Source organism: Phyllopteryx taeniolatus, chromosome 9 (assembly GCF_024500385.1).
Source record: "Phyllopteryx taeniolatus isolate TA_2022b chromosome 9, UOR_Ptae_1.2, whole genome shotgun sequence".
Lineage (NCBI taxonomy): Eukaryota > Metazoa > Chordata > Actinopteri > Syngnathiformes > Syngnathidae > Phyllopteryx > Phyllopteryx taeniolatus.
Window position 1 is genome coordinate 28,732,599 of NC_084510.1, and position 24,231 is coordinate 28,756,829.

The window sequence follows — 24,231 nt, forward strand, 5'->3', positions numbered from 1 at the left end:
ACTCCAACGTGCGCTCATTTCAACGTTGATTGGAATGTACGAAGGAAATGTGCGTGGGTTCATGAGTACGCAGAGTTTCATACATCTGAATATTTTTGTGCGTACGTTTTCTGGATTTGAGCATACGCCATGTTTTGGGAGGAAGTCTTTGTACATGAGGCCTCTGGAAACTGTTTTGACTTTGGGGGGAAAAAATTTTGTCTTTTTTAAATTAAAATTGAAAGTCTACTCTACGGTCCCACCTTGATCATTTTATTTCATACAGTAACAATCAAGAAAATTGTCCAAATATTTTCCCCTTACCCCTACTTTTCTTAAAACAGCCGTGTGACTCAATGTCATGGACTGATACAGCCTACGTGTCATTCCTCATTTTTGAGCCGTTGCCGAGTATGATAACACACTGTGGGACCGTCAACAGGTGCATAGGACAACACACACTCAAAAGGTGAAGGCTGAATTGAGGTATAAAAGAAACGGAAAGACATCTGCGTCTCTTCAGAAACGTTGGTGGCGCTTCGCAGACATGCTGAGGTTTTTGGTCCTAACAACTCTGGCAGCCCTGGGTAAGAGAGCGACACACACACACACACACTAAGGAACTGTGTTCCTTATTGATCCTCTTCCTCTCCATCAGGCTGCTCACTGTCACCTTGTCAGTCATTTTAAGCTTAGTGAAGCTAAAAGGAGTGCAGTGCATTATTATCTCTTTCTCTCTCTCGCTCTCTCTTTTGGTGCATTAAAATAAAACATAAATGTCTCCTGGCTTATCTTTTTCCACCAGTGCTGGCTGAGCTGGAGCCCCAGCCCAGGTACCTGGAGGACAGTTTGGAGAGGGTAGTGGGAGGCGAGGTGGCCCGCCCCAACTCCTGGCCCTGGCAGGTAAATGCAGCGTAAAACGCTTTGGATCAAATGGACAAATTCTGCAGATAAGGCTTGTTTGTATACACGTGTAAATGTGTCTTCTTCCTGTTAGATCTCTCTCCAGTACCAATCTGGTTCTCGATTCTACCACACATGCGGGGGAACCCTGATTGAGAAAGGCTGGGTCATGACCGCTGCTCACTGCGTGGACAGGTATCAGAATTATTTTATTACGTTTTTTAAATATGAAAAAACATGGGTTAGGCACCATCCACTTGGGCAGGAAAGCAATTAGTGCACTACTTCTCTTACCGTATGATGTTTTTTTCATTTATTCCTATTTTACTCTTCTAGCGTCACTGTTGTAAATCTTACCGTAATTTCCTGTGTATAATGCGCACCCCCCCACCCCCCCCAATAAATTGTAAAAAGTCAATAGTCTTCATCCTGTTAGATCTCTCTCCAGTACTAATTGTAAAAAGTCAATAGTGCGCATTATACATAGGTATAGGGGAAAATGGGGGGGAAAAAGAAAAAAAAACTTTCACATTTTATAAATGTATGCCACCATCTAGAGGTTATGAAAAAGCTGTACACATTCATTTCAATATGCCACCACCATCGAGAGGTTGTGAGAAAGGTGCACACTTTCATTCTAATATGCCACCGCCACCTAAAGGTTATGAAAAAGGTGAAGCCTATACTATCATTCCAATATGACAGGGGTACATATGACTGCATATATGTACAGTTGTGCTCATAAGTTTACATACCCTGGCAGAATTTGTGAAATATTGTTTTTTTAAGTACGACTGATGACTGAACAACAACCATCATTAATTTCTTCATGGTTATGTATTGTTGAATGATAATGCTTTACTGAAATGCTTGACAGTTTAATTTGAATCCCATTAAAATTAAATTAAATGTGTTTCTCCTGGCCCTTCATGTTTTCTTTAAAGAAGTGTACCCATCTTACAAATTCTGCCTGGGTAATCAAACATATGAACACAACTGTGTGTTTTCTCATCTACTAAATAAACGTAGGGCTGTGAATTTCAAAATAAGAGCAAATAAATAAAAAGAAAGTATTACGTGTTCAAATAAAGTGCTTAACCTCAGAATAATTCTTTGAAAAACTAACAAAATACAGATCATATTTCATGTTTTGATCATATGGGTAGAAGCAAAATCATGCATCGTAAAAATGCATTTTACATAGGCAGAAGGGTTTTCCTGAATTTTGAGGTCAACTTTGGTGGTGCATATTATACATGGGTGCGCATTATACACAAGAAATTGCAGTAATTGCGATTCATATTTTTTAAATATATTATTTTGACGTATTTTTATTGGATTGGTATTTTTCTTATAAAGATAAAACAATGTACCTGTTATTGTGTGGCACTATTTCTTGGTTACAGCTGCCTGATCACTTGTTGCTAGACAGGATTCATGGAGCACAATCATTTCTATCCCATTGGCCATTTTGAAATAAAGATTGATATATTTCTACAGAATAATTTTTCTGCATTAAATATAAAACACATATTTGAAAGAGAGAAACCACTTAGTGGGGTGGTGGCCAACACATCAAGGGCATCAAGGGCATAGTGGCTATTGCTCTAAACCTGGAACTATTTTTAAACGATGGCCAAATTAGAGTGAGTGTGAATTCAACGAGAAACAACTTAACGCTGGGCCATGTTTGTCACTCTCCAGACAAAGGACGTGGCGCGTGGTTCTGGGTGAGCACGACCTGAACAGCAACAGCGGCAGGGAGCAGGTCATGAGCGTCAGCCGCGTTTACATCCACACCAGATGGAATTCCAACAACGTGGGCGGAGGGTGAGGATACCTTTTCATTGCACATTTATTTTTCATTGCTATCAGAAACATTAGGCACACCTCCAATGAGATTCAATACATGAAATTCTTTGCAAAGATCATGATTCACTGTCAGAGTGGTATTCATTGAACAATTGTCATTTGCACTGTGGCATTAATGTGGATTAATGTTTTTTCTTTTGTCTGTCGGCGTTCACACATTTGTTTTTTGATGCATAAAATATTTGCAAAATTATATTTAAAAAAAAAAAAAAAAAAAAGGCAATCATTTTGGACAAACAATATCACTAGTGTGCATTCAGACATGATAGTTTCCATAATTCTTTGACAGTTTTGGCACACAATCATAATGATTGATGCTTGTCTAAAACACGTTTGAAATACACAAAATACACAATAATTTAGGAACATTCCATTTTGCACACACAGTACCATTTTTGATGCGCATTGTACTGAAGTCACACAAATATTAATTAATATAAAATCTATAATGATGTTGGAAACGCACTAGCATTAGATACAGTAGTTTTTGTCACAATATAATAATAATTTAAAACAATGCTAGTTTCTGACAAACAATATGATCACGCAATAGTAATAAAAAAACAATAATACTCATTTTTCACACACAATAATAGTAATAATAAAAAACAGTATTAATTTTTGGCACACAATAGCATTAATTTTAATGCATAATCAGCATTCAAACAGTATCTATTTTGAGCACAGTAGTCGTGAGAATCCGACACACAAAATGCATAAATGTATAAAAAAGATATTCTGAATAAGAAATAATATATTGATTCACAATAGTATTACTGTGAATATCTGTCATTAGCCATACAAAAAACTTTCTCGCTGACAATTATAGCAAATCATTGTAGTTTTTAAGTTATTAAATTATAATGACTTTGAGACAATTTATAGCATGAGTGTGAATGTGTGCTTTTAACCGGTGTCACTCAAAAATGAGCACTATTATCTTTATTTTGGATCAAGCCCTTTCATTGTGCAAGTGTACCTAGTGGAGGGTGTAGTCCACTTTCTACACCAAGTGCAACCTAAAAAAATACTTTGCTCCCAAACGACCACCATCGTGATCAACATTAATATACAGTAGTGTCGTACCCAGTGTAACGTTACGCACATTTTATAACATTAACATTGCGCTTAAATATAGAAAAATAAAGAATATATAGTTCAATAACATTTCAATGAAAATGTATTTCAAATAAAAACTAAATAAAAATTGTATTCTAAATAAAAGTTTAAAAAGACAGTTCTTGAAGATTCAATGCAAATGGATTGAACTTAAAAGTTAAATGCAACTGAATTGTACTTTAGGCAGTGATTCCTTCACATGCCACTAGAGGGAGTACCACATTTCAGGTATCGCTGGTGTAGTTCGTATAACATGAGTACAATAGTGGAGTAGATGGCAGACAAGGCCCTCTTTAGTAGTTCTTTCAGTCATGGTGTTCACTGGATGTGGCGCACACAGCTACGACATCGCCCTGCTGCGTCTGTCTGCCGAGGCGTCCCTCAACTCCTACGTTCAGCTGGGCTCTCTGCCCCCCTCCGGACAGATCCTGCCCCACAACAACCACTGCTACATCACCGGATGGGGACGCACCTCCAGTGAGTCCGTCATCCGTCTCCTCACCTCTTGGCGCATTCGTGCCGGTTGCTGATTGATTTTGTTTCCCAGCTGGCGGCAACCTGCCCCCGCAATTGAAGCAGGCCTATCTCCCTCTGGTCGGCCACAAGACCTGCACCAGCTCCAGCTGGTGGGGCAGCGGCATCAAGACCACCATGGTGTGCGCTGGTGGTGGATCAGAATCTGGATGCAACGTGAGTCCAATCAACACCAAAAAAAAATCTTTCTTAACATACCCCACGTCACAGGATAATCTTTCAAAGAAATCTTTCAATCGGGCCTTTGCTCACTTGAATCAAAAGGGAGAGAAAATGTTCAAATTTGGCCTGATTATCGTTATGTGTGTAAGCCACTTGAGTCAACTCAACGCTGGTGTTGTCTCTTTTATCTGTGACGTCACCTCAGGGCGACTCCGGTGGTCCTCTCAACTGCCTGGTGAACGGAAAATACTACGTGCACGGCATCGCCAGCTTCGTGTCCGGCTTGGGATGCAACGCTCCCAGGAAGCCCACTGTCTTCACCCGCGTTTCCGCCTACAACGAGTGGATGGACTCGGTGGGTGTCGCCGGTGACTCGCATCCATAATTCAATTGAGCTCATCTTCATTTCCCCACAATATTTCTCTTTTCTTGTTCACAGATCATGATGTAAACAAACACAGGAGTCCAAGAAGCAGAACATGGACAGTCGTTTGTTCAGGCCATCATTGGTCCACCATACTTCAGTCTTTTCGAAATAAAGCTCATTTTCATAACATTGAGTGATGACTGCTTTCCTCTTAGGCTTAACTAATGGAGAACTAAGTCGAAGTTTCTTATAACCACATCGTCTTGTTTGTTTTCCTAAATGAATAATTTTTTTGAATGGATATCCTTTATTGACAATGTATAGATCGGTAATGACCAACTACTGTTCCAAGCGATCATCAGGTATGTAGCGGAAAATTATCCAATTTCACTTAAACGGTCCGGAAATTATGTAGTTTTATTTGACTTACTTACTTCCCATAACATGAAGTGACCACTGTATCATGTTTATACTGTGTATTGAACCCCATTCGAGTATGTTAACGGCTTTTGACAAAACTTGGCCAGTCAGCAGTTTTACCATCATTTCATGACTCTCATCAGTTCTCTGACATCACACAGTGAGACAAAAACAAGAGAAAAACTGCACTGAAATTGCGGATTTTAAATTTAATTCTGAGATTTGATAATCAACCCTGCGGGAATGTTGCTTTTAGCTTCCTATAAGCCGCTTGTTTTGTCTAACATGAGATTGGACACAAAAAACTCGTGACACTAGTCTTTTTAGGTTCTTCTTCGGTGCTTTGATGTGACACGAACATGCTGTGAAGTCAAGTGAATTGCAGGCGCTAGTCGTTGAAAGTTAAGTGTTTGTTCAGTGAGAACCTCGCACATCGCCTCTGAGCTACTAGTCTTTACAAAATCTTACACCAGCTACAAGTATCTCCACGTTATACTTCAAAATGAACAGGATTAATGCACAAACGCAGAACAATATCAAACTGTGCAGAACAATTGGGACCTTGGCCAACTTGCGGAGTGCATAATTCGTAAATCAGCAACTCTGATTTGATTGAATATATTGTGGCACTGATGAGTCGCACAAAGAAACAAAGGCTCTTAAGGCCTACAGAAGTGCTAGCTACTTACACAGCTGACAATTGGTCAAACATGATCGAGGTCATTGATCATATCGCCAAGACACACATTTGTAATAAGCAAAGAGCAACGTTTAGCTTGTATAACTACAACTATTTACATAGGGACACTGCAAAGCATGCTGGGAAGTAGCATGGCTTTCACCCTTGCTACAATGTCAAGTTGAAAGTCAAGGCTGTAGGGCGAAGTAGTTGTTATTACTTCTGTCTCACATTTCTGAGGCTCTGGGATTGAACCTCGTGTGTGGCGTGCGCATGTTCTAACCAAGTTCTCAAAATGCAACCTAATGACGACAAGCGCCGTAGGAAATTGATGGATGGCATTTGAAAGTCCCAAATATTTAAATTGAACTTGAAAACCAGGAAGTTGCATTTGAAAACCATATCCCAATTGTACAGAATAAACAGTCACTAAGCTGTTGGTAATTTTGGTAACCTCAAATGAATATATTACAAACATGTGTGCCCCAAAACTGTAAATACACCACAAACTATAATCCCAAGGCATTCATATAATTTCAAACTCATTTTACAAGATGATTCTTAAATAAATGTCTTACAGATGACTATTTTGATTTCGAACAAATGCACCTGAAGTGCAAAGACTCTCCTTTCAGTAAAAAACAAACAAACAAACAGGCTAAACTTAGCTCCTCCCCAAAAACCTGTCTATCAATGGACACATATCACTTCAACATACTTCCTTGAGACCAACTCCTATTTAGGCAGGGTTTTGACGCCATCTTGTGGCAATTTAGACCATTAAAGAACTAGCACAAATAATAATAATAATAATAATAGGGGATTTTTTTTGGGAGGGGGGGCGGTGGGGGTAAACAAAAATTTGCAATTAGGCGGGGCATTATTGTACAATACTCCAAACTACAACCACAAGAACAAACATATTGTAATGTTCATAAATAGTATATTCGATTAAATGTCTTAAAAGGCAGACTTTTTCATACAACTATTGTCCTATATTGAGCAAGCGTACCTAATTAAATGTCCATAAAAATAGGTGCCGTATTAAAGGAGGAGTTGTATAGGATTTGTCATGGAAACTAAAACTGGATTGTTTGCCAAGTCAGCACTTCTAAAAATGAATGTTCTGCCTGTGCTGTGATAAGTGTGTGATCTGCACAGGTGGCGCTAAACAGGTCACATTGAGTGCAAGACGTCCAGTGGGTATAAAAGGCAACAAAAAAAACAGCGTGTAGCACGTTTTCAGTTGACCGCAGACATGTTGAGGTTTCTGTTGCTGACCACTCTCGCCGCCCTGGGTAAGATTTGTCCACTTCTTCCCACTTGACTCCCCGCCCTCGATGAATACGTTGACATTACTGTTTGGTGTATCCATCCTGGGCTCAGTGCTGGCTGAGCTGGAGCCACAGCCCAGGTTCTTGGAGGACGACGAAGCCGAGGAGAGAGTCGTTGGAGGCGAGGTGGCGAGACCCAACTCCTGGCCTTGGCAGGTAATGTGCAGTTTTTATGTTATTCTGTCATACTTTGTCCTTATTTGTCTCCACCATTATGAAGATAAAATATATATCACCTGTTGGTTTAGCTGCCACCATTTCTCTATCATTTGATTTGCTCTGTGGCATACCACAGAGTTCAATGCTGAGGCCTGTATTTTTTTGTAGCTGATACCTTTGGCTCACAGTTCAAATGAGGAAAATCATAATAACTGGATATCAAACAAATAGCAGAAAGTATTTTTTTTTTAAATAGAAGAAAAATCTTTGACAAACAAGATGACAAACAAGATGTGTTTGTTTGTTGTTTTTCCCACTGTCTACTCTGTACCAACCCATGTAAAGAACATTTTGTAACATTTGATGTGTACTTCATGTGTTCTCTGTTGTATTAGATCTCTCTTCAGTACAAATCTGGCAGCAGCTTCTACCACACCTGCGGAGGAACTCTGATCAAGAGAGGATGGGTGATGACAGCCGCTCACTGTGTCGACCGGTGGGGAAACTAATATGACAGACCATCGCTTTTGACTCTGTACGTAATAATTATCATTTTAAAAAATCAATGTCTGCACCGCGACAGTTCCAGGACGTGGCGTGTGGTTCTGGGAGACCACAATATCAACAGCAACGAGGGCAGAGAGCAGTATATGAGCGTGAGTCGCGTCTACCTTCACCCCAGGTGGAACTCTAACAACGTCGCTGGAGGGTCAGCAATGCTCTTTCTTTCCCCACTCCCTTGAACGTATCATCAAAATGCGTCCAGAATGTTATAATAAAAAATGTCATTGGCATATTTCGGTGGTCTCCATTAGGTGGGACATTGCTCTGCTGCGTCTGTCCTCTGAGGCTTCCCTCAACAATTACGTCCAGCTGGGTGCCATCCCCCCCTCTGGTCAGGTCCTGCCCCACAACAACCCCTGTTATATCACCGGATGGGGACGCACCCAGAGTGAGAACCACACTTTTCACTAGCCTACTACATATGCAAGGTCTTAGACAAGGTTTTCACAAGGTGGAATCTGACACTTTCCCCAGTCCTCCTACAACTCTCCACACCTGGTAGGTGGTGGACTTATCATGTCACAAGATTTTCGCAAGTTTGAGTCAGCCATTTTTCACAATCCTGCTACAATTCTCCACACCTTGTAGGCAGCCACATATTCTGTACTGTAGTGTCGTTCCTGCACCATGCCCCCCCACCATTTTCGTGATGTTCTCTCAAAGTTTTCACAAAAATTTGCAAAGATTTCTGCCCTAGGGCTGGTCCTGAAGTAATTTTTTGGGAACATTTATAGTTAACCATCTTTTTTCAAGATTTGGCAAAAAAATAAAAATCCTCAGCAAGGTTTCCACAAGGTTCTCACAAAGTTTCGCATTGTAGGGCTGGTCCTGAAGGATCTTTTTTGAAACATTAATTGTTAATGATTTGTTTTTCTAAAGATTTCCCAAATGTTTTTGCAAGGTTCTCGCAAGTATCCTGAAGAGTCGTTATATATCATTATTTCATGCCGAAGGGCATTCACGATGTTGGAAAATAATTGACAGAAAGCACTTCAGACAACGGTGCTTACATTTTAGTTTGATTTCTTACTGAATTCCTGCAACAGCACATTATCTCCCACTCCACCGTATCCCATAATCTATACACTGTGAGATTCCACTGTGTCGTCTAGCCGGAGGTCAGCTGTCCGCCCAGCTGAAGCAGGCCTCCCTCCCCGTGGTGGACCACAAGACATGCTCCAGCTACGGATGGTGGGGCAGCACGGTCAAGAATTCCATGGTCTGCGCCGGCGGAGGCAGCGAATCCGGTTGCCAGGTGACAAGACACTACATAGTCATTAGCAACACCAGCCAGTAAACACCAACTGTAAAAAAGAAAGAACCTGGAACAGTAAAAATATGTCATGGTATAAAAACCTGTCCTTTATTTCGCTCCAATTCAAAGCAAATATCAGTGCAATGTTTGGATTTACGCCCCGAAAAAAGCAGTAGCGTAGTCATCATCATCATCAGTATATATCATAATTAAGGATGTAATAGTGTGACGAAAATTACTTTTGGGTACGTATTTTGTTTATACTTTAAAATATATTTGGTTCACATTGATTACAATAAGAAAAAACAAAATGCAAAATTCAATTTAATGTCATTTATGTAAAATAAAACGTAGAAAATGATTCTGAAACCAAATATAATGTGTAAATATATATATATATATATATATATATATATATATATATATATATATATATATATATGTATATTGTATTTTTTTTTTTTATATACACTATGTAACAATCAGTGGCGTTTGATCGGGAAACATTTACACTGTGTCCACTGTGTGGGACCTCGGTACGTCGCTGCATCATTCCTCACAATGCAAATACATGCTTGATAAAATGTTGGAATTCTACTTGGTCATCTCGACCACGTACTGTGCGTCCCAGCGGGCTGACCCCTCGCTGTCAGTGAAGCGATTTCGGAGAGGAACTGCAGGGACTGTTGTATCAGCAGCGTTATAAATTGTGTTCCTAACTTGTGCTTAAACAGCAGTGTCGGAGTGTTGGTCCATTTGGGAAATGAGGAAACCAAAACAGAGTACATTGGTACCTTGAGTTACGAGTGACATGACTTTCTAGTTTTTCGGAGATACGAATCATCGCTTGGTCGAATTGTTTTGTTTTGCAGTCCGCTAGCTTAATGCTAACACATACTGGGAAACACCATAGACAGGCTACTGAAACTAGCATTGATATTGCAGTAGTTATAAACTTTTAACACAAACTGTGGCGCAACACAAGTAGTAGGCAGAAAATATAATTCTCACAGGCATATATTTTTTATCCTCTGTGAAGAATGACTACTATTTCTGCAGTTTTCTGAGAAGCTGTAACCGTCATTATGTATATCAGTATGTCTGTGTTATTCTGCCCCAGGTGGCCAAGGCATGCACACGAGAAGGAGCAGCACAATGTTCATTGAATTGAAGCAAAAATGTGGCAACAACTATTACATTTCTTCACATTCTATTTACAATATTACAGAGTGTTATTTTTCTTATTTAAAGGAACACATTACAAACTGTATTTCCCTGAAATCTGTTGTGGTTTTGTTTTCAGGGCGACTCCGGCGGCCCTCTGAACTGCCGCGTGAACGGCAACTGGGTGGTGCACGGTGTGACCAGCTTCGTGTCGTCGTCCGGCTGTAACGCCTACAGGAAGCCCACCGTCTTCACCCGCGTGTCCGACTACATCAGCTGGATGAACAGCGTCAGTATCCGACCCGAATCTGTTGAGTGAGAACCTGATGAACTTGGTGTCATCCGGTTTGTCACGCTTTGTCTAGTTTTTAGGAAAGCATCAGTTTGTGAAGCGTTTTCACCGTAATGATTCATCGCTGTATACTTTTATTTTATTTTATTTTGTTTTACAGGTAATGAGTTAATAGGAGAAGACGACTGGAGACGAAAGAACTCTGAGGGTTTTTCTCATACTATATGGAATAAAATATTCTACATTAACCATTTACCTCTTCTTTGACTCGTTTTTGGAGCCATCGACGGCAGTCGGAACGTTAAAAAACATTTGAAAAACAATTAATAATGAAAAGCAGCTGATCCAGTCAATAAAGAGGAGACACACAAGACTTTGATGGTTAAGTAAAAAAAAAAAAAAGTTTGATTTTATTCACATTTTCTTATGTTATACATATATATTTCGTTATTTTATTATTATTCATTTATTATTATTATTATTTAATTTTTTGCTTAAATGGTGCTGCGTTTCAGCTCAGTTGTTATTCCTTTGATAGATGTACAGTGCCATCTAGTTGATGCCGAGAAAACCTCTATTTGGTCAAGACGCACACACACACACACATTTACACATTGTTATTATTATTAATAATGTATAAAAGGAAACCAAAAAAGCTCTGGATATGATGCAGCCCCGTGTAAACTACAACCGCAATAATAAACATATTGTGAAATGTACACTTATGTGACAGCGACATTTTTAATCCAGCTTTGGTGTTGCGTCTCTCATATAATTGTACAGCCAGGTGTATCTAATGTTAAAAGATGAGTGCAGTTTGGATGAAGTAACAAAACAAAAATTTGAGAACTTTTTTTTTTTGGACCTTCTTGTTCTCTCTCGTGGAGTATTGAACGGCAAAAATTCTGCCTGTTTTCTTTTTCTGACTGGAACCTGAGCAGGCAACACAAGAGTTAAAACACTATACCGCATTAATAATACAACACACTCACAGAATGACAATTGGCCCAAAACGCTTTAATTTGTCTTCAAGGCGGTGATGAAACACTGTTGTGGGACTAATGTTCTGTTAGTATTATTAACAAGAATCGGACAGTGACAGGTAGCACCGAGAGGCTTTTTATACAACATGATACCACTGCATATTGTTTTCTTCACTTCAATCAATAAAAAAAGAAAATACAATAGGGAATCATGTTCATTATTAATAAATTGATGTAGCAGCTTTGTGGCATAATCTCCAAGGCCTTGTCATTATAGTAGTCTTAAATGGGGCATATTATGGAAAATGTACTTTTTAATTGTTTGTATACAAAGAGATGGGTGTCATCCTGGTGTGTAATTAAACAAGCAAGTAAAACTTTTGTGAGCTCCCTTTTTCTGAAAACATATCTGTGAGCAAGACGTTCAAATCTAATTTACATAATTACTGCTCCCACACCGAGTTACTCCACCTATGACCTGTTAGCTAGGCTGGACAAAAATCCAGAGCCACTTTCAAGATGTGGGTAGTTATGGTTAAATTGGCTAGTGGTAGCTTAATATGGACACAGATGAGTGAACATCTCCTGCTCTGGAGGAAACAAAACAAAAAACACTAGGTAGCTGCTTGCTTTGTCACAATGCCCTTGCTCCCCCCCGACTGTTTTTTCTTGTTTTTAAAGAATAAATGTCACATAGTAAAGCCAACATTTTAATCATTTAACTATATTGGGTGTACTACAGGGAAGCTACCTCTTCCCACTACCTTTTATGTTTTTCTTAATTTTTATGAGTAAATGTTCTCACACAAATCAAACATTTTAATCCTTGTCTTTACCGTGGTATACCGTAGGGAACCTATCTCTGCCCACTACTTTTCTCGTCTCGTTTTTCTTGATTTTTGTAAATAAATGTTCTCACATAGTTAATCCAACATTTTTGTCATTTTATCATCTTGTAGGGTACCACAGCGAAGATTCTTCTGCCCACTACTTTTTTGTGTTTTTTTTCTGATTTTTATGAATAAATGTTCTCTCAAATCCAACATTTTAATATTTGCCAGAAATATACAGTATCATGTGTATGAAAAAGGGTCTTTATTTAAGTGTATGCGTTTGATCAACCACACTGCTTCACATGAAGGATTCCATATAATATGGCAAAAGGCACATTACAGTATCTTATTTATTTAGTTTAAATTTGTGACATTATACACCTAATTTATAAATACATTTGTAATTATAGATCAATTAATAGGCACTATAAATAACTATCAATCTTTTTACAGCATCACCGGCACCAGGGAGAATGACTCAAATTATCAGTGGTCAGACACTCTTGGACGGCCGGGGCAGAATCAGCTTGAGCCCGATATCCACCACGCAGGACGGCATGTACGACAGCGGGATCCACAGGAGCTTGGCGTCCCACCCGGCGCTGTAGCGGGTGCGAGGGTACACGGCGGTCAGCGCGTGCTCCATGCAGAAGGTCACCTTGGTCAGGTCCGAGTCGCAGATGGCGTTCATGATGAACCGCTGGATCCTAATGTCTGCAACGCCATCGATTGGGGAGTAGTTTGAGTTGTACTTTTTTTGTAGTTGTAATGTACATGAGGCAGTCTCCCCTGAAGTTCCACTAACAACCCAGGCTAAAATGAACTCCACTGACTTACTATAAAGCCTGTCTCTCAGTTGAGATGTATCATTTCAACAGACTTCCTTGACACCAATTACTCTAGCCCAAAATTTTAAGAACCATAAATGGGAATTATTATCTTTGTTGACTTTGTTTGAATGCAATTAGATTTTGTGGGTGCATTTAATGCTTTGACAGGTGTGTGTATACTGTTGCAGTATGTGGCGCTCACACTTGTCCAGGTACTTGTCCCCGTAGCTGGCTTGTACTTCGGGGCTGAGCTGGTTCCACAAGCGGTGCAGTTCCCTCTCGATGGGCTCCAGGCTGGTCACGGCCGTCTTGAAGAAGCCCGGCTCGATGATGCACACGTTCACCCCGAAGTAGTTGATATCTCTCCTGTGGACAGACCACACAAAATCTTTTGTGTTAGCTAAGGGGTTGCAACGAGGTGAGCGAAAGCTATAACTAGCACAGAGTGTGAGGAAAAAAACAGGCCCTCATAAAGAAAGCAAATGCAACGATTTTCACCTGTGGATGCAGCACTTCAGCACCGAGCTCACGAAGCCGACACCGAATTACACTTTGTCAAATAGTGTAGCAGATCTGTGCATGTGGCACAGATGACCCTATGGTGACCCTAACATACATGTTTGAAAACCCACGCGAGCACGAGGAGAACATGCAAACTTTCTGCATGAAAGCTGGAGCCAAGCTTTGAAGCCCGAACCTTGAACTGTGCGGCAGACATGCTAACCACTAGGGCACTTGCTATGTCAAACTCCGGCAGAATTCAGAACTCACAGAAACATTTTTAGATACGTTATCGGCAGACAACAAAAGATTTGCCGTGAATGGTTGTTAAATTTCACACTTGATCCATTTCACACAGAGATTATTTAGTATTTGTACAACTATCTACCAACCATTATTTATTTCCATTTCCAATTGACTTTTTTTTTTTAAATGAAAAAGTGACTGATTATTTTGTTATTTGCTTTTTTTTCTTTTTTTTTTTAAAAATAATCTAACACAAGCAACTGAAACAAATGTCTACAGTTTTCATATTTCAATTTTAGGGTTAAATCAAACATATTTTTTAGGACTTCATTTGATTTTTTTAATATGTATTTTGTCTGGTTAACCTCACACAGAGGTTTGGTAACGAGCATTAGTAGATACTATAGCTTGTAAATTAACAAAATCATTTTTCAATTTGGGATTTTAGAGTGCCTATTAAAAATCAAAAGAACAAACGATTGTATCGAAATGTTGAAAAAGTACATTTTCCAGTATATGTCCGGCTCCATTATGGTGGTGCAGCCTTAGTAAAACAAAGAACCTTTTGTCCCGAGCCATGCGATCATTCCAAAGAGCCTTAAATCTCGTCACGAGCGGGCCTCCTCACCTGAGGCAGTCGGAGAAAGACTCCACGGCGAACTTGGAGATGCAGTAGCCTCCGCCGTTTGCCGCCACCCGGCCCAGCACCGACGCCACGTTGACCACGCGCCCGCGGGCCTTCTTGACCAGCGGCAGGAAGGTGACGGTCATGCCGATCACGCCGTTCATGTTGACCTTCAGCGTGCTGTGGAAATCCTCCACTTTCATCCACTCGGTGGGCCCCATGGGCAGAGAGCGGCCGGCGTTGTTTACGATACCCCAGAGTCCTGGCGGGGGAAATAACAGAGAAGAGGGAAAATATTCCAGTTAACGATTGTGTTGCTTGAAGGGTTATTATAACACCGCTACATGCCATATCGATGCTAGTTTTATTAGCTTGTCTATGGTGTTAGCATTAAGCAAGAGACAAACTTCAAAATAAAAATCACATTAGACAGTAAGAGAGTATGAGCTATCGTTCGTAAATAATCGCTCACCACTGTCGCCAACCTCCTTTTTGGTCCACTCCATGGCTTTCTGGATGCTGTCCTGACTGCTCACATCCAGCAACACCGTCTTCAAGTAGGGCCCCGTCGTCTTCTTCAGCTCCTCGGCGCCCTTTTCGGTGAGGCAGCCGGCCAGTACGTGGAAGCCCTTGCGTTCCAGCTTTTTGCACAGCAGGTTTCCGAAGCCCGAGTCGCAGCCGCTCACAAAGACGTATTTGTCGGTCACGTCTTCGATTTCCAGGCTGTCTCTGTACAGCCACGCGGCAGTCCACAACACCGCAAAGGTGGCACTGATGTACAGCCAAGCATTGTCCCTGGAGACAGCAAGGATGTATAAGAAATATTATATTTGACGAACGTATTCCATCTTTTCAGTGACATTTGTATAGCAAAAAAGTTGGTGCATATTTTTTTACTTCTAATAGAGATCAATACATTTGAAAATGGTACAAAAGTCCATTTATTTCAATTCAGAAAGTGAAACTTGCATATTATACAGACTCATTCAACACTCAGGAAAAAACTTTTCAGAAGGCCAAATCCGAACTAATTACTATTTAAAAATAATAATCATTTTTATTGTTTCTTATGTAAAAAAATCAATTGCTTGAGATTTCCGGTCTCATTAGCTGAAGGCAATAATGATAAAAATTTTAACAACAACAACAAAATCATAATTTCACAATATTGTCATTTCTTGAGCCACACCAATATATACAGTAATCACAAATCGTCCATGATGCATTGCAAAACTCAAATCAAAATGTAAGGTAGATTTGCATTGATTCTGCATCCTGGTTGATTAGTTGTTGCTAGCCAGAATTCGTGGGGCACAAGCCAACCCAAAACTAAACTAATGCAATATTACACGCAGTCATAAAGACTTTGAGAAGGATTAGCAATCTGTATTAAATAGAAACGATGAATTTGAACTAAAGAAAAACAAGCTCTTTTCACCACAGTGCCACCTGGTGGATCTCATTGCTTCAATTGCAAAATCGTGTTGTTGTTTTTTTTTAATTTAGGAACAGCAATTATGTGCCTGGGTCAATTTGACCCGGGGCATTCTTAATCATCCAAAATAGCCTCTCATTATTAACACATCTTGCCAATTGTTGATTGCACTTAACAAGTTGAGTCGAAGTTTCCCACTGAAAAAAACTACTTTTTTAACTTTAAAATGGGTCAATGTGACCCGCAAGTTCCGTAGCGTAAGAAAATGTTGGTTAAACGCTTCTTACCCTAAAAGATCATAAACAAGCTCCATGTCTGTGCTGCCTCCAGACTCAGAAGTGAATTGGTGGTCACCTGGACGACTGCATTGGGGGGAAAAAAAAACAATACAATATTATGGGAAAGGAATTGAAATTCATAATAGTGCAAAGTCTGATTGTAGCGCGGCGCTAATTTCGGTGTACGTACGCTACTAGTACATTACTGCTTGGGGCCACATGAGCAATCTTTGCTTAATAGTCTTATGAAAGACAGAAAGGCATTTGTGAGGGATGGTGTGGGGCTTTGGGGGGAGGGCTGCATTGTTTGTAAGTGGACACGTAATGCCTGTGACAGAGCTGCTTAGAGCCTGCTGAAAACCAATTACTTTTCAGCCTTATGACTGGGAAGACAATTCTATATTCAAATTGTTACATGGAATCCCAGAATGCACCAATTTTTTGCTAAAGTGACCAATTAAAATTGCAATGACCGTCTTGGAACCAAGGGGTGGGCAAAGTATGGCCCGCGGGCCATGCTAGGGCCCTCTCGGTTCTTTAATACAGACCAACGCGCATTAAAATTAACAAGAGTCCTGTAATATTCATTGCATTCATTTAGCCATTTGTACTTAAAAATTGTCCCAAAAATATATTATTAATTCATCATTTTCTTTTAAATTAAATTGTATCTCATTAGTCTTAATAATTGGTTAACTGATGATAAATATCTTAATAAGAACAAATATTCATTAATTACAATTAATACTATATCAAACTATCTTCCATATACATTTAATATGTACTGTATTTATGACTAAATAATTGTTTAGTGAATTAAACAAATTCCAAATAATACAATTTCATCATGAGAATGTATTATTTTCTTTATATTGACTTACATGATTCTGTTTAAATTATTGTTTTACCTCATCCAAGAATGACCTAATAAACAGCATTTAAATAAAAATTTTTAAAAATCATGACAAAATCAGAAAAACAATATAAAAGTGTAAAAATATTGAAACATGACTCCATATTATTACAGCGAGGGCGCATATTTTACGTGATAAAAATCACACAGCACACACCGCCAAACAAAAATGTCACCAAAAGTGAATACGCAGGTTAATTATTCTGCTATCGAGTGGAAGAACATCTAATTGTTCTGACTGTCAAAGATACATTATTTGAAGTAAATAAATGTCAGATCAGTTACGTGAATTTGAATTTGAGTGTATCAAAATACATTCATCCTACCCTTTTCCTGTTTTGGTGAAGCGACAGAGGTGTTCTTGCCTTTCTCTGGTTCCCGCTCTTGTCCCAACCCAAGGAGGGCGCTCAGAAAGTGGCTTTCATTCGCGCTGCTGCTGCTTTATCCCTTAAGACAAGTTCACCATTGCTAATCCCAAATCCATTGAGGCATTTGCTTTGTGCACATTTGCACTTTGAGGAGAAAAGCAGCAAAAAAGTGAGAATTTTGGCCGAGCCATTTAGACGAGTCAACTTCTCATTGCTGTACAGTATTCCATTACTTTCCAATTACGTTGGGATCAGTAAAGTGTTCTTTTAATATGCACTAACACAATTACTTTCAGTGAGAGAAGCAGAGTACCAAAAAAAAAAAAAACAGACTCGCTTGTTCCTGCTGATCATTTTATCTCTTAAGAGTTTGATAAATGTTTAGTCGATGAAATCCAAACATTTCACTTAATTTTGATCTCTTTATTAAAAACAAATAAATCAAACCTGACATCATAGCACATATCCTTCACAGATATTACACATTAATACTGACATGCATGATTTAGAGATGAAGCTGTCTTGCACAGACAAACATGTTCCTCGTCATAACGCTCTGATAGAAATCCATCATCCGTTGTTTCAGTAGTGCTAACGTCTACTTTGTAAAGAAGCTGACAGACGTCGTACTGATACAAAAGTGTGACAAAGCAGGCTGCCAATTGACAAGTCACACTTTTTGCCTGACACGTCTACGTCATATTGAGTTGTTTTATGGTTCTTCTTAGCATTGTTGCACCTCTTCCGAAGCGTCTACGAGGGAGCAGACTGAAGCTGACCCTTGTGCACATACTCCAGAGCTGTGGCGATTGTCCTCATGTCCATTTCGATGCTGCGGGCCCAGTTCTCCACGTCGCCAATTTCCTGTTTTCAAAACGACAGTTTTCATTTCCTCCAAGTGTGGTAGCTGTTCATGTTCACATTTTTCCATTCCTGTTATGCAACCTTTTGTAAGGAGCTAGTTAGTATTAGAGCCCAGGGACAGTAAATAAGATGGGGGAGAGGGGGAAGTCATTAAGTGCTTTTCCCACAACCTTAAGTTTAAGCTAAAACAGGGAACACACACACAGATTTTCTTTCTTAAACAATGTTTAAAATATGAGAAAAAAAATCTCCACGTGTGTTCTTACTCCTCTTATCATGTGTGGCGTCCACGAGATGACCTACATACCTCCACTGGCAATTACAAAAAGTCTGCTTCCCCAAACCAGATGTCTGTCGTAGTACCAGCATGAACCTGTGAGAGGCAGCATGGTGCCACAGGGCAGCGACAGCGACCGTCGTAAAATACACAGGAGCAGAATCAGCAGTTGTAGTTGTAGAAGACTACGATTCCACTGGATCAGCCCAATTTGATATCAGATTAGTCATCATAAATGTTGAACAGGTTTAACATTTACGATTGTTAGCTCCGATGGCTATCCAACCAGATAGGAGAGGGGGGGGAAAAAATCTGTCAGGATAACAGTTCAGGATAATCTTTTAGAAACATCCGATAATCAGGCCTTTGTGGACTTTGATCGGAAGGAAAATGGAAAATACTCAAATTCGGCTCAATTACCGCTATGTGTGTACTCCACTTAAGATTGATTACGTAACTTAACTTGATTCTTTTATTCAAGTAAACAGGTCAAAAGAGTAACCCCGCTCAAGACAACATCCAGCAAGTTCTAGAACATTCCCTATTCGGGCTCCATTAATCTAGAATGCACAACCCACGGAAATTACAGCGGCTACCTCTGTCGAAATGTTTAAATTTCAATTTAAAACGTATTGCTACACTTGCACAATTTGTTAAACCACACCTAGTATGCAACTAGTCTCTCAGCCTATCTCACCGGCTGACATCTGGATTTTGGCCTGTTTTAATGCCGATTCCCCCCACAAACCCCAAAGGGATATTGTAGGAATTTTTCCTTTGGGGATTTAGACAAGGAGATGTTTCAGTCTCTTTTGTGATTAATGGATCTATAAATAAACTTTATTAGTTCTCGTCACGTGTTCAGAAACGTTACCTTCAGGGCCTGATTGAAGCCCTCCACCATGCTGATCCACTGTGCTGTCTGCTTGGAAAACTGACCGGCCTGCACTTGGAGCGTTTTCACCTCGTGGTCGAGCTTGCGCTGGTTGACGTACGCTTGGGCCACGCTGCAAAAACGAGAAGCACGTCGGCTCAAAAAGTAGCACAAAAACTTTGCCAAACCGCCGCCGAGTAACGCTAGACAGCAGCAGATCTAAGATTTGATAAAAGAAGAAGGCTATGTTACATGATTGGTACACCTGCTCCATAACTTATATTTTCCTCACTGTAATAAAACAGCTTACTTCTAGCTCATCTATTTCTATTGTACTAAGTTTTCACATACCACCACACCAGGCTCCTTTATTTTGTATTGCAATGTCTCTATTTGTATTTTGATTTGCAAATATGTATGATGTATCATTGTTTTATGATAATAAAGACTATGGGCTCTATTTTCGGGATTGGCGTAAATCTGCGCACAGGCGTGTTAGAACGGGCGCTTGTCATTTCGCAGACGAACGCAAGGAGGCGTGATGACGAGAGACTTTTGCGCCGTGTGGTCGTGAACACAGCCGACTTCAATCGTGTCCAATCAAGGCCTCTCCTCCCATTCCCTTTAAATGTGGCGCACTCAATCACACATCTCGACTTCGTGGATCAAAGACACATTTTTGGAAGGAAGAAAGTGATTTGCTCTTCCGAGAAGTCGAAGCACGCAAAGTACGGTCATATGGAACTGCAAGCGGAACCTCCATGCGCGGATGATGTTAAGTTGCTTTGGGAGGAAATCACAAATATTGTGAATGAATCCACTCACTGATGAATTTGGTTTGATCCACAAACAGCAGCGGGCAATGTGCGGGGGAGGGGGAATGGGGGGTGGGGGGCTTCAATCTTCTCCCTCAGCCACTTTGAGGACCTCGCGGCTTCTACTTTCCCCACCGTAAGCCGAAAAGGATTTCACACAAGGATTGGATAGCATGTGCTGTTTTAAATCATTCTGTTACACAAACAATGAGCCAGTGCTTAGACAGAAGACTCATTAACCATTCTGTGTGCAGCAGAGGTCGAAGCGTGACCGCAGCAATCCCTGACTGCTGTGGCCATGATGTGGCAACTGGCATCAGACAATGTGGGCAGGTACTTTTGATGAAATACAGACTGAGCTGCAGATAACTGCTGGCGACTTTAATAGGCTGATCATATCAAAGTGAAAAGACTTTATTGGCACATCATAAATAGCGCACTAATAAAGTTGGCAGATCATTCCGCTGAATGTCTTCATGCCGAAATATGCCGTCATGCAATGTCCGGGGTGTCCCGAGCACCGGCGCCAAGGAAGTGATGACGAGGGGGTCGATGTAAGCGGTGGAGTGACCGGGTCCGACAGCGGGGAGGGGGGGACAAGCAGCGCAAGAACGCGCTGTTCCTGGCTCTCCGGCAGGTGGGCGGTCCGGCCCATGTGGGTGGGCTCTGTGAAGAAGACGGGTGGGGAGTGGTGGGGGGGATATTGGAGCTAATTGCTTATGAATAAAAACAATGTCCTCACGTGTTGACTCACCATTCATGAGCCAGGCTCGCTGCCAGGCGGTCCCTCCCCTCCTGTCCACCCTGCAGCTCTCCATGGTGACACGGCACATGCAGTTCCGCCTCTCTCTGTCTTAAGTCCTGTAATGTCTCCTCTGAGAGGTCAAAGTGACACCCATGGCGTATAGCTATGTTGTGGAGAACACAGCAAGCTACAAAGAATGCGCTGACACTCTTCGGGCTGTATTGTAACGTACCACCCGACCGATCCAGACATCGAAAGCGCATTTTGAGGAGACCAAACGTCCTTTCGATGACTGACCTGGCACGGCCGAAAATATGGTTGAAAGCACGCTGCCTTTTTGTTGTGGCTGTAATGTAGGGTGTCATCAGCCACGGTTTTAATTGGTAGCCGTTGTCGCCGAGCAGCCACCCATCCATGGGCGCGTCCCCTTCAAAGACTGAAGGGATGACAGAATTGTCCAGAATGAAAGAATCATGTGCAGATCCAGGAAAATTGGCATACACATGTGTCACCAGGCAGTTGGCATCACAAATGACCTGGATATTAATGGAGTGGACCCCCTTACGATTCACATAGGTGACAGCTTTGGAATCTGGTGCGCGCAACTGCACGTGAGTACAATCGATCGCGCCCAGAACCCCGGGGAATCCATATTTTAGAAGGAAATCTTGCTTGATTCTCAGCTGGCTCTCGGGTGACATTGGGAAGAGTATCTGTTCATTTGCGTGTCGGACCAGACTGGAGGAAACTGCATGTACGGCCGCGCCGACGGCGGCCTGACTGAGGCCTGATACCGAGGCCACCGTGTGTTGGAAAGACCCGGCAGCGAGAAAAGCCAGAGCCGCCGTGACTTTTACAGCCACCGGGAGAGCGCAGGGACCTGGGTCGTGCCGATGGTCGGTGGCCACAATGTGGCAGATTTGTTGCACCACCTCCCTGGACAGGTGTAGCGTATTTCTGTGACATTTATAGTGGGGAGATCAAGTAAGTGAGGGGCATAAATAAACGATATGAACGCTCAGACAATGTTTCCCTTGCCCACCTGCAGTCCTGCTCTGTCATCCGCAAAAAGGAGATACGGCGGCGATACACTCGCTCCCTGTACGGCCGCCGCCGTCTCCGACCTATTATATACTCCATGGCTGCAAATAGGGACATAATCAAATTATCTTGCGGTCGTCTTCAAACGCATCATTAAGTCATAGCAGAGGCAATGTGACTTACTTTTTAGGTGCCCTCGTCCTTTTGCCACTGCTAGATTCTGCTGCTGGGTTAGACTCAGGCGGTCCTTGGATTTATAGCCGCCAGCTGGCACCTGCGGCGGCTCGGGATTTGCTGAGAATGGTGTGATCCTGTTAGTCTGCATCGTACTTGCAGCCGTGCAGTTGTGATGGGGTCAATTTAGCCAAAATTGTGTTAGACCGGCGGTCTAACTTGCGGCAAAAGTTCGACGTGGTCTGAGCAGGCATAAGTTTTGACCGACTTTCAGCCACCAAATTGTCACTTGGGTTATCACACCCTCGTTGCGCCAGGACACCCAGCTTTGTGCAGACCGGTCTTCCAAATCGGAATAAACGCTCAGTGAGCCTTGCGCTTGCACGAAAATAAGATACGCCAGTTTTTCCGCTCCGCCTCAGTTGTGCCGACAACGAAAATAGAGCCTTATGAATTTGAATGTGCATCGCAGTTAGCTGCGTGCTGTCTTTATGGCAGGAGACATGCCTCCCAGGAACAAGCAGCAAACTTATTTTGCATGCAATATACGTTGCTTAACTTCTTCTGTTAGTTAAGAGTGTCAGAATGTTATTTAAAACATTGTCCGGACAGTGAATAAAGGTTTTATGACAAACTGGAAAAGACTGTTTTGTCCCGCTGAAGTTACGACATCAAAATTTGATTTAGTGACATGTAATATATTTGTTAGCCTTATCTCTAAGTGTACGATTATCAAGTTGTATCATAAATGAGCAGCATTGCAGTGGTTTTAGAGTGTAAGCTGATTGTCCTCTCAATGCTTACAAATCCTAGTGTTGCAGACAATCTCGACCCAATTTAAAGTCATCATGTCAAAGCACCTGGTTTAAAAGTATTTACTGCAGATATTTACAGCCATTTTAAATGCATTTAGGGCCGCAAAGCATGAAGTCGTCCTTACCCGACGTTGAGATGATCCACCAGGGCTTCCGTAAGGCAAGTGGCTGCGGAAATGGCTTCTCGCCGACGTCGTTCTGCAAAAGGAAGCATAAAACGCAAAAGTGTCAAAACACATTCCTATTAGTGGGGAGTATATAACAAGGCCATGCGTATATTGTAGCACCGTCACTTATGTTCATCGCAGACAAATATTCGGCGTTCACTTTTTTGTTTTATTTAGCATCCGTTAGCATGCCTGGCTATGCACTCGATAATAATAACCAGGTCGGGAGACCTCTGCTCACCCTGCTGCTCCTTCCGCTCGTTTTGCTTCGCCTGGTGCTCCTTCAGCAAACGTGACAGCATCTTCATTCAGCTGGAAGTGTTTGGAAAGCTTGCAAGTTGCAACAACAAAAAGTAATAATAGCAAAGACAGGCGAAAGAGTACGTGACGCTAACAAAACAAGCACAGAAGAGCACGAGACCAACACGATGACGTCACGGTTGGGCGCTTTCGCGTTGGCCGTCAAGGAATGCTACTTTATTACAATAAAAATAAAGATAAATAAAGATTATGATAAATTGTGACATACAGACAGACTTTGAGATGATAGACAATTTAAATGTGCATTTGTAAGTCTTTTTGACAGAAGACGTCAAACCGGAAAAGCGAACACGGAGAGTCTTTACCCTCTCGTAAATAATTAA

At 41.2% G+C, this 24,231-nt stretch overlaps 4 protein-coding genes across 8 annotated transcripts; 2 read left to right on the forward strand and 2 right to left on the reverse strand.

Annotated features, from left to right (window-relative positions):
* Positions 1 to 409: 409 nt before the first annotated feature.
* Positions 410 to 5,123, forward strand: LOC133484010 (elastase-1-like). Its single transcript, XM_061786023.1, has 8 exons — positions 410 to 566; positions 785 to 882; positions 977 to 1,077; positions 2,587 to 2,712; positions 4,214 to 4,350; positions 4,421 to 4,563; positions 4,775 to 4,924; positions 5,009 to 5,123. Exons 1-8 carry the CDS (start codon positions 527 to 529, stop codon positions 5,018 to 5,020), a joined length of 807 nt encoding a protein of 268 aa, XP_061642007.1. The 5' UTR covers positions 410 to 526; the 3' UTR covers positions 5,021 to 5,123.
* Positions 5,124 to 7,199: 2,076 nt separating this feature from the next.
* Positions 7,200 to 11,051, forward strand: LOC133484217 (elastase-1-like). The gene is made up of 8 exons (XM_061786473.1): positions 7,200 to 7,333; positions 7,422 to 7,525; positions 7,924 to 8,024; positions 8,112 to 8,237; positions 8,344 to 8,480; positions 9,205 to 9,347; positions 10,651 to 10,800; positions 10,964 to 11,051. The coding sequence occupies exons 1-8, from the start codon at positions 7,294 to 7,296 to the stop codon at positions 10,973 to 10,975; spliced, it is 813 nt and encodes a 270-aa protein (XP_061642457.1). The 5' UTR covers positions 7,200 to 7,293; the 3' UTR covers positions 10,976 to 11,051.
* A 1,813-nt stretch (positions 11,052 to 12,864) lies between these two features.
* rdh5 (retinol dehydrogenase 5 (11-cis/9-cis)) lies at positions 12,865 to 18,106 on the reverse strand. Of its 2 annotated transcripts, XM_061786471.1 has the most exons (6): positions 17,774 to 18,106; positions 16,544 to 16,618; positions 15,294 to 15,616; positions 14,825 to 15,083; positions 13,652 to 13,815; positions 12,865 to 13,333 (listed from the first exon to the last, which is right to left on the reverse strand). In XM_061786471.1, exons 2-6 carry the CDS (start codon positions 16,567 to 16,569, stop codon positions 13,113 to 13,115), a joined length of 993 nt encoding a protein of 330 aa, XP_061642455.1. In that variant the 5' UTR covers positions 16,570 to 16,618; positions 17,774 to 18,106; the 3' UTR covers positions 12,865 to 13,112. The 2 variants fall into 2 exon arrangements, with proteins under 2 accessions (XP_061642455.1, XP_061642456.1); XM_061786472.1 differs by lacking the exon at positions 17,774 to 18,106 and having other exon boundaries at positions 16,544 to 17,366.
* A 117-nt stretch (positions 18,107 to 18,223) lies between these two features.
* bloc1s1 (biogenesis of lysosomal organelles complex-1, subunit 1) lies at positions 18,224 to 24,058 on the reverse strand. 4 transcript variants are annotated; one of them, XM_061786466.1, is made up of 7 exons: positions 23,829 to 23,896; positions 23,546 to 23,618; positions 22,615 to 22,725; positions 22,433 to 22,532; positions 21,400 to 22,347; positions 19,831 to 19,963; positions 18,224 to 18,679 (listed from the first exon to the last, which is right to left on the reverse strand). In XM_061786466.1, the coding sequence occupies exons 4-7, from the start codon at positions 22,528 to 22,530 to the stop codon at positions 18,569 to 18,571; spliced, it is 1,290 nt and encodes a 429-aa protein (XP_061642450.1). In that variant the 5' UTR covers positions 22,531 to 22,532; positions 22,615 to 22,725; positions 23,546 to 23,618; positions 23,829 to 23,896; the 3' UTR covers positions 18,224 to 18,568. The 4 variants fall into 4 exon arrangements, with proteins under 4 accessions (XP_061642450.1, XP_061642454.1, XP_061642453.1 ...); XM_061786470.1 differs by lacking the exon at positions 21,400 to 22,347; XM_061786468.1 differs by lacking the exons at positions 18,224 to 18,679; positions 19,831 to 19,963 and adding an exon at positions 21,044 to 21,311.
* Between the last annotated feature and the right edge of the window lie 173 nt (positions 24,059 to 24,231).